This window comes from Idiotropiscis lumnitzeri, chromosome 17 (genome assembly GCF_059441095.1).
Source record: "Idiotropiscis lumnitzeri isolate Australia: NSW breed Sydney's pygmy pipehorse chromosome 17, RoL_Ilum_1.0, whole genome shotgun sequence".
NCBI classification, from domain to species: Eukaryota; Metazoa; Chordata; class Actinopteri; order Syngnathiformes; family Syngnathidae; genus Idiotropiscis; species Idiotropiscis lumnitzeri.
The window spans coordinates 2,054,934-2,067,341 of NC_142407.1; the positions used below are offsets into that span (position 1 = coordinate 2,054,934).

The 12,408-nt window shown below is 41.4% G+C and overlaps 1 protein-coding gene across 4 annotated transcripts in view; it reads right to left on the reverse strand.

The window, feature by feature from the left end:
• Positions 1 to 3,272: 3,272 nt before the first annotated feature.
• The window catches only part of tiprl (TIP41, TOR signaling pathway regulator-like (S. cerevisiae)), a 102,206-nt gene continuing 93,070 nt past the window's right edge, over positions 3,273 to 12,408 (reverse strand). For 3 of the 4 annotated variants that reach the window (XM_088279776.1, XM_088279774.1, XM_088279773.1), the window contains one exon: positions 3,273 to 4,138. In XM_088279776.1, coding sequence (XP_088135902.1) covers positions 4,010 to 4,138 — 129 coding nt within the window. In that variant the 3' untranslated portion in view covers positions 3,273 to 4,009. Of the gene's footprint in view, positions 4,139 to 4,360; positions 4,474 to 12,408 lie in introns of all 4 variants that reach the window. The other variant, XR_015839606.1, reaches the window with a different exon arrangement.

Genomic DNA, 12,408 nt, shown 5'->3' on the forward strand with positions numbered 1-12,408 from the left:
ATTGTTTTTGATTTGCAGTAATTTAAACTAGGTTTTGCATAAAAGTGGTAGTATCCGTCGGTGTGGTTTTCAGCACACCATTCGCTACAATTTAACACGTAAAGTGAACGTTTGATTCCGCTGAAATTGGGGGGGAAATTACCCACATTTGCATTTGTTAGACCAAAGAAATTTCGCAATCAATGAAGCTACCATAAGCGAATTTCAGTGATCAAAACACGATGAAAAGGGGAGAGGATTAGTGAAGTGAGCTATATCGTGTTTCCAGCGAGATGAAATTAAGTGGCAAAATACAGATAGGTGGTATCCTGTTAGAGAACACGTAATTGTATTCCAATTGACTGATTTGTTTATTTCTTTTATAACCACTGATGGCCGCGTCGAGTAGCAAAAGAATAAAAGAAAATAAAGTCACTCGCGTTCTGCGTCGGACTCGAGGTGCATTCAGTGACCACTTACGCAGTAGGAAAGTTACCAGGGGATATTGATTCTGGCAGCACCTTCCAGAATAGGTACCCCCCCCTCCAATCACAAGAATATTAACCCCAGACATCAAGTGACTTATTCTGTACACTTATTGGATCAGCTTGAGTATGTGTGGAAAATTTGAGCAGGATCCCCTTTTCCTAGGCAAAATTACCATGGGATACTGATTCTGGCAGCACCCGCCACAATAAGTACCCCCCCTCCAATCACAAAAATATTAACCCCAACCATCATGTGACTTATTCTGTGTATTACTGAGATCATTTTGAGTATGTGTGGCAAATTTGAGCAGGATCCCTCTTTTATCAGCAAAGTTACTGGGGGGTACTGATTCTGGCAGCACCTGCATTGAGAAATGCAGTAATCAAATTAATGCATATGCAATCAATCACAAATACACATTTACATATATATTTAAGTGCTAATTCTATAACAAATAAATTTCACAAAGTAATACTGCTGTATTATAGAATGTTACAAACTATAACAGTGCAGTCATTATGTAATATTTATGCTGTCCTCAGTAAATTGGGTTAGTTGTTTTATAATTGTAATTCTATTTCTATGTGTAATTTTGTTTATTCTTTGATCGCCAGTCGGTTGCTTTGTGGGGTTTTGACTTTCTTTGCATGTAGGCTTAATATCATTACTGGGACACCTGGACCTAATTGAGTGTGTGGAGAAACTTGGACTGAAGAACTTCAGCCAGTTGAGTGTTGTTAACCTAGCAGATTGCCAGTTGCAAATGAAGGAAGCACTCCTTGACTTTCTTCAAAAGTACAGCAGGCCGACTGGATGGGAGGGTTGCTGAAACTGTCACGTATTGGAAGCTGTGGATGACCATCTGATCCGCTTCTCCTCATGAGGGCCGCGGGCATCCTGGAGCCTATCCCAACTGTATTCCGCAGTAGGTGGGTGCACCCCCAACTGGTTGCCAGCCAATCGCAGGGCACACAGACAAACAACCATCCGCTCTCACACTCAAACCTAGAGGCAAGTTAGAGCAGGTGTGGGCAAAATACGGCCCGGGGGCCACATGCGGCCCATTAAACGTTTTAATCCGGCCCACCGAACTTGAAAAAAAATTCAATGAATAAACCTTGTTAATGTTGTACTTTCTAAACACTGTGGTTTTCAAAGACAAATATATTGTTGTAATGCTTTTGTTCACTTTCATTTAAAATTAAACGTATTTTTCTTTCCTCCGATGAGGTGAGGTTACCAAAACACTCCATCCATCTGTTCCTGGTCCTGCCCCTCTGTCAAATTTTAGAACCCATTGTGGCCCGCCAATCAAAAAGTTTGCCCACCCCTGGTTTAAGAGTGTTCGATCAACCCACCATGCATGTTTTTGGAACGAGGGAGGAAACTGGAGTACAAGGGGGAAACCCACGCAGGTATGGGGAGAACATGGATACTTTGTCTTATTTTTTCATGGTTTATTATATTTACGTGACGAACCTATGAATAAATCTTGTTAAACTTTGTGCGAGTGATATATCATGTACTGCCCTCGTGGTAAAATAAACCAGAGGGTGATTTAATTAAAGTAAATTTAATTTGGTGTAATCATCACCACCTATGTCAGGTTTACATGGAAAAAAAATTGTATTCAGTATGTGATGGAAGGGCATATACGGTGTTCATAGTAATGGTATTTTTTTGTGATTGGAGGGGGGGGTACCTCTTCTGGCAAGTGCTGCCAGAAAATGTATCCCCCCCAGTAACTTTGCTTAGGAAAGAGGGATCCTGCTCAAATTTGCCACACTTACTCAAAATGATCTTAGTAATACACAGAATAAGTCACATGATGGTTAATATTTTTGTGATTGGGGGGGGGGGGTACTTATTGTGGCGGGCCATCAGTGGTTATAAAAAAATAAACAAATCAGTCAATTGGAATACAATTACGTGTTCTCTAGCAGGATACCACCTATCTGTATTTTGCCACTTAATTTGATCTTGCTGGAAACACAATATAGCCCACTTCACTAATCCTCTCCCCTTTTCATCGTGTTTTGATCACTGAAATTCACTTAAGGTAGCTTCATTGATTGCAAAATTTCTATGGTCTAACAAATGCAAATGTGGGTAATTTCCCCCCCAATTTCGGCAGAATGGTGTGCTGAAAACCACACCGACGGATAGGACCGCTTTTATGCAAAACCTAGTTTAAATTACTGCAAATCAAAAACAATAAATTATACATTCTTCATGCCTTTCAATGAAAACAAACGTAACATTGCGCCGCCTTCAGTCAATGCGTGCGTGCTCCCGCGACAGGGGATACAGATTTTTTCGGGGGTAAGTACTTTGGCACGACACCGGAAATCAAATGAAACTAGAAGCACAGGTCACAAGAATGACTGGGATTGTAGTCCTGATGTTTACTTATTTATATTATTCTCATATACTAAATTTATAGTACTTAGTTTAAATGCGTGAACTTTATTGAAATTTTCAGTAGTGAGACAAACTTACACACATAGCATTTCCATGACCTGCACTCACATTCACAGGACAAATTTGACGAAGCACATTCTCCACATTGGTGGTAGAGATGCAAACATACCAAATTGGGCACTGGAGGAGTCTCACAGACGCTATCACAAAAAACACATTCCGAAAGACATAACAATTGGAGATCGGAACACACGCACATACACATGCACATGCACATACACAAACACACTGTTGGAACTTAACTCTCAGAATGTAGCATAACTTTTACCAAATTTTTCGAATTAATTGTCTGACTCCATTAATGGTTAACCTAACACATCGAATCAAAGCACAATCAGCAAATATCTTTATTGCATTAAACTGAATACATGTAACTTGTAGTCAATTGTATAAAATCTTTTATAGTCAAATGTATAAAATCCTTTAACACGCACATGCACACGCACGCCGACAAGATTACAGGGGAATTCCGGACGAAAGACGGAGAGACTGCCCGCCGGAGAAGACCAGAAGGCCAGCCTTGGCGTGCCAGTCTTGGGGACCAGACAGGAATCAATCATCCAGACGATGACTAACCTGGGGAGGACCTTCCCTTGAACGTGGACCCGTGTCGTGGGAGGGAGCGAGGACGACCAATTCACCCTACATTTACTCTTGACATAAAAAAAACTCCTCTATAAACTGAAGCTGGGCTGAAAGATGAGCGCCATTTATCAACTGTGCTCGCCCGATTACAGTTGCTCGTGAGATTCAGAAAAAGCCGCCCAGATATCTGTACTATTTCCTGAACTTCAGAAATCGAAGAAACTAAATTTTGGAACTCTCATCAGTTGTTGAGTCTTTATTTGACCCTTTTCTTCTTGAGTACAAAAAACAAACACACATTGGAGTAAGTTTGGCTTTTAAGGTTCATTTACTAAATACTTTTCTGTTCCTTGGTGACTCAACTCCAACAATACATGATGGTGGTTGTATTTATTACTTTGAGAAGTCAGTTGCTAAATATCCTATTTCATACACAGTTCATTATACAATAAAAATAAACAGAAGAATAAACAGGTCATTTAAGGTCTTCATTAACAGCCTCATGGTCCTGCTCAGGAAGTTCCAGCTTCTCACACCGTCTCAGCTTGAAGGCCAAATGTTGAGCAATCTCATTCGGGTCAGTGTACAACGAAGCAGGTACACTCTGAAAGACAGAAAAAAAAATATTTTATGACTTGTTTATTTTTAGAAACATTTATTGGAAATATCAATTTATTGCCTTATTGAATGCCATTGATGTTATTTTGAGTTGGTATTGGAAAAATAATTTTCAAAAAGCGAAATTAAGGGAAACGGGTACCTCTAAAATGGAATTAATGTGCAATGTCTTCAAACGAGTTTTAAAAGTGAACAGAGAGGGGCTTGCCTAACATTCAATGGGAGTTCATTCCTTCGGGAAGGACTGGCAACAGAAAAGACATGATCCTAAGGCTGCGTGAACAAATTGGGCACCAGAGTGTAGAGCCTGAAGAGAATTACCTGAATGAGGTGAGATGCAAACAGGACAAAGGTACAAGGAGGAGTTATGATGGACTGCGGAGTCAAAACAAGCCACAGCAGTCACAAGGACAGAAATTTGGCAACACAAATCTCAACTGTATATGCTGCAATACGAGCCATAGTAAAAGTGAGCACTGCCCTGCTCATAAGAAGCGCATCAAATGCAACAAAATTGGAAATCTTGCCGCAGTGTTCCAAAGAAAAACAATAAAAGAGGTCAAAACTGAGAATGTAGTGGACACAGATGAGGATTCATTTTTCATTGACGGACTTTTCTTGGACAAAAGGAAGGAGGCAAAATCAACAATAATAAAATAACCAGTTTCAGACTGGGACCTGGCGCTGCAGGACAATGGAAACCCAGTCGATTTTAAAATTGACACAGGTGCTGACACTAGGGCTGGGTGATATCGTTGAGAACTATATCGCAATCCAAGTGTTGGAGCAGTTTTCTTTTGAGTAATGCAGTATGGCAACACCACCACTAGGGCAATTGATGACGTCAGCACTGGTTGCGTTCATCCATAAATAACGAATGCAGGACAGGTGGGGAAACGCTGGTCGGATACCGTTTTTCAACCGCACTTACTCAAGACGCATTATTTATGTACAAACTGGAAGATAGAAAATAGTATATTGTATTGATTACCGCATATGCGCGTATGTTTTTGATTTGAAGTTTGGAAGACCGTAGCCATTGATTTATTTATTTGATTTACTTGACTTCACGGCATGACATCTGGACTGAAATGACTACGATTAAGACTAACCCTTGACTGTTTGACGTGACATACATAACTACACATCAACATCAAGACCAGTGAAGCCGAGCGAACGTCATCGCAACTTCAACCCATGGTGAGTGAGTGTGCGTTAAAACTTTCTTTAGCCAGCGTATCATTGAAACGGCAGTAACAAAAGGTTGAAAAACGTCCGAAAGGAAAGTAATTGACGAAAGAAGTAAAAGTTTGAAGACGGAACGCTGTCGTGTGGATAGTGGCGTGGTCGTTTGGAATGATTGATCGTTTATAAATAAAGTGGATCGTTTAATGGTGATCGTTCAGCCAACGCGGAATGGATTGACGTGACACATTATTGAAACGCATGCAGCTTAAAGATAGAGGTATGACTTGTAATGTTTTTAACGCTTGCAAATGTTAAACGAAGCACAAGTGAACGAAAATATTCCAAACTCCCGTGTTGACTTTGCCGATTGTATATCGTGATAGAGACGCTATTATTTGAACAACGAACGAGCCAGTCAAGTCGCTGTCAAAACAAACGCCGCCTTGTCGCTGTAGGTTGCGTGTACGCATATTCGTGAAGTTAACACGATGTCTCGCACCAATGATAATAATGGCAATCTCGACCAAACTATTGGGATTGAGGATCTTAATAAAGGCAGAACCCAAACTGACCATGAAATGGAAGAATTTGATCCCAATCATTCCGACGCTGATAAAATGGCGGGTGACAAAATTAAGACATCAGAACCTGAGAAAGTGACCCCCAAACCAGTCGAACATGGGAAAAGAAAACCCAAACTAACTGAGAAGGCTCTGAAGAATAAAATAGAGGGATTAATAAAACATAGATCTGCTAAATATAGTAAATTAACATCAAAGATGAATTACATTGAGTCCATTATGCAAGTAGGATATGATGACATCGAAATAATCACCCAATCATACAGCAATTTCAACGAAATAACTGAAGAATTTACAACCATTCAAAAAACAATTTATGAATTGCTCAAAGAGGAAGAAAGGGATGTGGATCACACACATTGGTACCTGCCCAAAGCTGCTCAGATCTATAAATTTAGAATAACAGTAAAACAATGGCTGCAAAAGGCAACAACAGTTGAACAGTGGGTGCAACAAAGTACAGAATTTCCTTCTAATCAACAACAACATCTGAAGAAAGCTAAAGGACAACGAACGCAGTCCAACTGTGAAAGGGAAAGTCAGGATTCTTGTGTGTCAGTGGGAATAATGAGCAAATTGGAGCGGGATACCAAAAAGAGCAAATGTAGCAGCCGCTCATCCTCAACCAGATGCAACGCTGAAGTGGAGAGAGCTGCACTTTTAGTCCAGGTCGAAGGTCTAAAGAAAGCACAGGCCCTTGAACAAGAAGAAGCTAAATTAAAGGCGAAAAGAGAAATGTTGGTTCTTGAAATGCAACTTGCTGCTGCAGATGCAAAACTCAAAACCTATGAGGACATGAGTTTAAGTGTAAAGGGCAACAAATCAAGGCCAAAGAAAGGATTAGAACTCCGTTATGGTAATGGTGAATGGGATATTGATGACGGCAGTGCTACGGAAACAGACGATGCTGATGATGAATGTGACAATGATGATGATGATGGTAATGGTGAGCGGAGTGGAAAAACAGGTTGGCAACCACAACCATTTGATTGTTTTAACGGGACCAGGCCTCAAACACCATCGCCCACACACAGCAAAACCACCCAGAAACCAACTGATTCCAGTTCAGAGCTATTAAAAATAATGCAAAAGCAAAACGAAATAACCGAAATGCTAATTAAAGAGCAGAGACTTTCCACTTTACCTGCGAAGGAGCTCACAATTTTTAAGGGAGACCCCCTGCATTACCATACCTTTATACGCACTTTTGAGCACTGCATTGAAAGCAAAACGGACAATGCTCGTGATCTATTATTCTTTTTGGACCAATATACTGATGGTCAACCGAGAATACTTGTGCAAAGCTGCATTCATATGCTACCAGCACAAGGATATGGAAAAGCAAAAAGACTGTTACAGAGACACTATGGAAGTGATATTCTCATTGCATCAGCCTACCAAAGGAAGGTTTTGAACTGGCAGGTGCTTAAATCAGAGGACTCCTTGGGACTGAAGGAATATGGTTTATTCCTGCGCAGTTGCACAAATGCTATGGTAGATGTAAAGTCCCTCAATTACTTAAACACCACCACTCACCTACGCACCATAGTTTCAAAGCTTCCATTTAAGATGAGGGATAGATGGAGAAGTGTAGCCTTCGAGTACCAGGAACGTACCAAAGCCAGAGCCAAGTTCAAGCAGCTGGTAAACTTTGTTGAAAAACAAGCAAAGATGGCATGTGACCCAACATTCGGGACAATTCAAGACACTGCCATACCACAACGAAAGGACGAACGGAAAATGACTTTCCCTCCTAAAATAAAACCTGTCTCAACGGCGTACAAGAGCAGCTTCACCGCCATGGCAACCGAGGAATCGGCTCAAGGTCAAGCCCCAGACCTAGCATCCAGAAAAGTATGTCTGTGCTGTAAAAGGAACCATGCTAATGAAGACTGCAGAGAATTGAGTAACAAAAAGAGGGAAGAGAAAGTTGAGTTCTTCAAATCAAATGGAATCTGTTTTGGCTGCATGAACAAAGGTCACATTAGCAAGGACTGCAGAAAAAGACATACCTGCAAAATCTGCACATTGAAGCATCCTACAATGCTACACATTGAAAGGACAAAGACAGACGACAAGCAAGAGACACCAGTCGCAGGTACAGACAAGACGCCAACAGTAGCCAGTGCTCTTGTGTCTTTAGAGAAGCACCTTCATATCGGGGCCGGTGACACCCAGACACTCGCCATAGTTCCTGTTAAGGTGAAAATGGCAAACAGCAATACTTGTGTGCAAACGTACGCCTTTCTAGATCCAGGTGGCACAGCAACGTTTTGCACAACTGCTTTGCAAAGACGACTAAATGCCCGCGGAAGGAAAACGAGAATTCTAGTGAAAACCCTTGGACACCAGAAGACGATAACTGTGGAAAAAATCTCAGGCCTTGAAGTTTCTAATCTTGCGGAAAATGACTTCATAAAGCTGCCGGCAGTATACACCCAAGATGAGATACCTGTAACAAAGGAGCAAATTCCAACATCGGAATCACTGAAGGAATGGGATTACCTAAAGGAGGTGAAATTGACCCGTATTGATTCAAATGTGGACCTTCTTATTGGAACAAACGCTCCTCAAACCATGGAACCATGGAAGGTAATCAACAGCAGAGACAACGGTCCATATGCTGTTCGAACTAGATTAGGATGGGTGGTTAATGGACTTTTGAATACTTGCAATGGCACAGATGATCAGCCTCCAGAGATACACAGTCATTGTATTTCAGTAATGAATTTAGAAGATCTCGTGAAACAGAACTTTAATCACGACTTTCCAGAAAAATTGTATGAAGAAAAGGCAGAAATGTCCATGGAGGACAAAAGGTTCATGGACATAATGTCCTCCTCGGTTGAAATGAAGAATGGACATTACCAGATGAAGCTCCCCTTCAAGAAAACCAATATTTTTATGCCTAACAACAAAGAGCTGGCGGAATACCGTGCCCGGAGCTTAAAAAACAAGTTGCGGAAAGATTCGCATTTTCACCACGAATATACAAATTTTTTGGAAGAAGTCATCAAGAAAGGTCATGCGGAACTTGTCCCACAGGAGCAGTTGGTGCTGGAGGAGGGAAAGGTTTGGTATCTTCCTCATCATGGTGTGCGACACCCAAAGAAGCACAAACTTCTTGTGTTTGATTGCTCTGCCCAGTTCCAAGGTGTTTCACTTAATGACGAGCTGATTCCAGGACCGAATCTCACTAACACATTGTTAGGAGTACTCACTCGGTTCCGGCTAGAGCCATTTGCATTGATGGCGGACATAGAAGAGATGTACCACCAAGTCTGAGTGTGCCCAGAGGACATTAATTTTCTTCGATTTTTATGGTGGCCAGGTGGCGACATCACAAAAGCAATTACAGAGTACAGGATGACTGTACATTTGTTTGGCGCGACATCCTCCGCAAGCTGCGCCAGCTATGCCTTAAAAAGAACTGCTGAGGACAATAAGGAGAAGTTCTCTAAGGAAGCTCTCGAAACAGTGCTGCACAATTTTTATGTGGATGACTGTTTAAAGTCTGTATCGACTGAAGCTCAAGCTACAAAATTATGTGAGGAGTTAACCTCCCTCTGTGCACAGGGAGGATTTAGACTTGCCAAATGGGTCTGTAACAGTAAGAAGGTGCTGGCCCACCTACCAGAAGAGGAACGTGCCACAGAAGTAAAGGATTTTGATTTGGACAAAGAACGCTTAACCGTTGAACGAGCTCTTGGGGTGGGATGGAGCATTGAAGACGACTCTTTTGTGTTTTGTGTCTCCTTAAAGACAAATTCATCCACCAGAAGAGCTATCCTTTACATTGTATCCTCAGTCTACGATCCTATAGGGTTCCTTGCTCCATTCACATTTACCGCAAAGTACATTTTGCAGGAACTGTGCAAACTGAAGTGTGGATGGGATGACACAATACCCAAAGCCTATGAGCTGAAATGGCAACAGTGGCTTGACGGGTTACAGCTAATGGAGAACTATAAGGTAGAAAGGTGCATCAAGCCAAGAAACATCACAGAAGTTACTACGGCCCAGCTCCATAACTTCTGTGATGCAAGTGAGAAAGGTTATGGAGTTGTGACTTATCTCCGACTTACCACCCCTGATGGCGTCATACACACGGCATTCCTCTTCGGAAAAGCAAGAGTAGCACCCCTAAAGAGGATGACAATACCACGACTGGAGTTGACTGCAGCCTTGCTGGCTGTCAGGATTGATAGAATGCTAAAAAATGAGATGCAGATCCCATTAAAAACATCAACATTTTGGACAGACAGCACTTCTGTTCTGAAATATATAAGGAATGACACGCAGAGATTCCATACATTTGTTGCCAATCGCGTTGGAGTCATCAGAGAGTCAACTGAGTGGACACAGTGGCGATACATTAACACTAAAGCCAACCCTGCAGACTGTGCCTCCCGTGGTATGACTGCCAAAGCCTTTTTGAAGCAAAATAACTGGGCTAAAGGACCTCTGTTCCTACTTCGTGCCGAGGAACACTGGCCACACTCTCTTGCGGACATTGGGTCAATCCCTCAAGATGACCCCGAAATCCGGGACTGGAAGGCCACAGCCAATGCGATACTGTCATCAGAATAGAATAGAAATAGAATAGACTAGAAATCCCTTTATTGTCATTGTACTCAAGTGTGCAACGAGATTAGAGGGCTCCCCTCTCCAGTGCAATACAACAATAATACAGACAAATATATAAATTAGATAAATAAATAAGACAGTGCAATGGAATTCAGTACCATCATTTATGACACCACGGCTGCAGACATAATATACAGAAACATGCTTACGCACTCCTGAGTGAGTGTTGGACGACCTAGGTTCTCTTGAAAGTTCTCCTTGAAAATGGCGTTGCAAGTATACCTGCAATTAAATCCACACTTTTCCCTCCTTCTGCCATTGTGGTATAAAAAAGCATGAATATATTTTAGATTTTCGAACGCCAGTTACGACTTTCTGGTCTGTTGATACCGTATGGCACTGCCCGTTCACAAGTGAGTATCCAATTACATGAGTTCACCTTCAACTAGGGCTACCAAGATTAGTTGACTAATCAGGACGACGTCGACGATCCAAATCGGCGACATTTAATTTAAGTAGTTGGACACTCTCAATTGCCCCTAGGTATGAGTGTGAGCGCGGATGGTTGTTCGTCTCTGTGTGCCCTGCGATTGGCTGGCAACCAATTCAGGGTGTCCCCCGCCTAACTGCCCGAAGATAGCTGGGATAGGCTCCAGCGCCCACCGCGATCCTAGTGAGGAGAAGCGGTATAGATAATGGATGGAGAATGGAGATAGTCGACATGTCCTTTATTTATATATTTAGATTTTATCTTTATCTATTTGGTGCATTGCTTTTCTCATGAAACAGCTGGCTGTATGCCGTGTGTAGTTCGCGGAGATCCGGGTCATCCTGTGAAGCTTTGTGGGTAATGAGGCGGGGTGTGTCATGGCTAGCTGGTTTTAGCAACAGTGGTAAAGTTACGGCACATTTCCCCCGCAAATAATTTGAACGCAAACCTTTTCATGGCAGCACGAAGGGGATGCACGATTACAGTAATACCCCGGTTATCGCGGTTAATGGGGACCGAGACCACCCGCGAAAACTGAAAATCCGCGAAGTAGCGGCGCACCTTCAAAAAAAAAAAAATAATAAAAAAAATAAATAAATAAATAAAATACTTAGATATACTTCGCACCTATACATATATATATATATATATATATATATATATATATATATATATATATATATATATATATATATATATATATATATATATATATATATATAGGTGCGAAGTAGTGGCGCACCTTCAAAAATGCTTAAAAAAAAAAAAAATATATATATATATATATATATATATAGGTGCGAAGTAGTGGCGCACCTTCAAAAATGCTTAAAAAAAAAAAATATATATATATATATATATATATATTTATATATGGGTAGAGAGAGAGAGTGAAATTCATGTTATAACAAAAAAAAAAAATTATTATTAAAACTTATTTTTTATTCCCCAGCCATTATTTTCGTATTTATTCAATTACTTATTTTTGTATTTATTTAATTACTTCGACTTTTACCTGCTGGTACGCCGTCCGGTGTGCCCTGTGAATGTTATGATGATGATTGAGCAGGACTCTCCAAACGCAGACACGGGAAAAAAGGTGGTGATACAAAGATATTTATTATAATCACAATATAGTCAGTGTAATCAGCGCATCTCGCAGCAGCTGACGGCATGGCGCGAGACGATCGCTGGAGGAACGCCCACACAGCTGAAAAAACAAAAACACACGCGGCATGACAGGCACGGATCATGACAGTGAAATGAAAGGTGGCATTCTTCATTTATTCATTCATAACTGACAGCCTCACGCTCCGCTCGTGCCCGGGCGGAAGAGGTGCTCCTATTCGGCTTAACTGTGACACACGCCCGCCCTCCTCCTCTGGAGCTTCCATTCGGTTAAACTTAGGG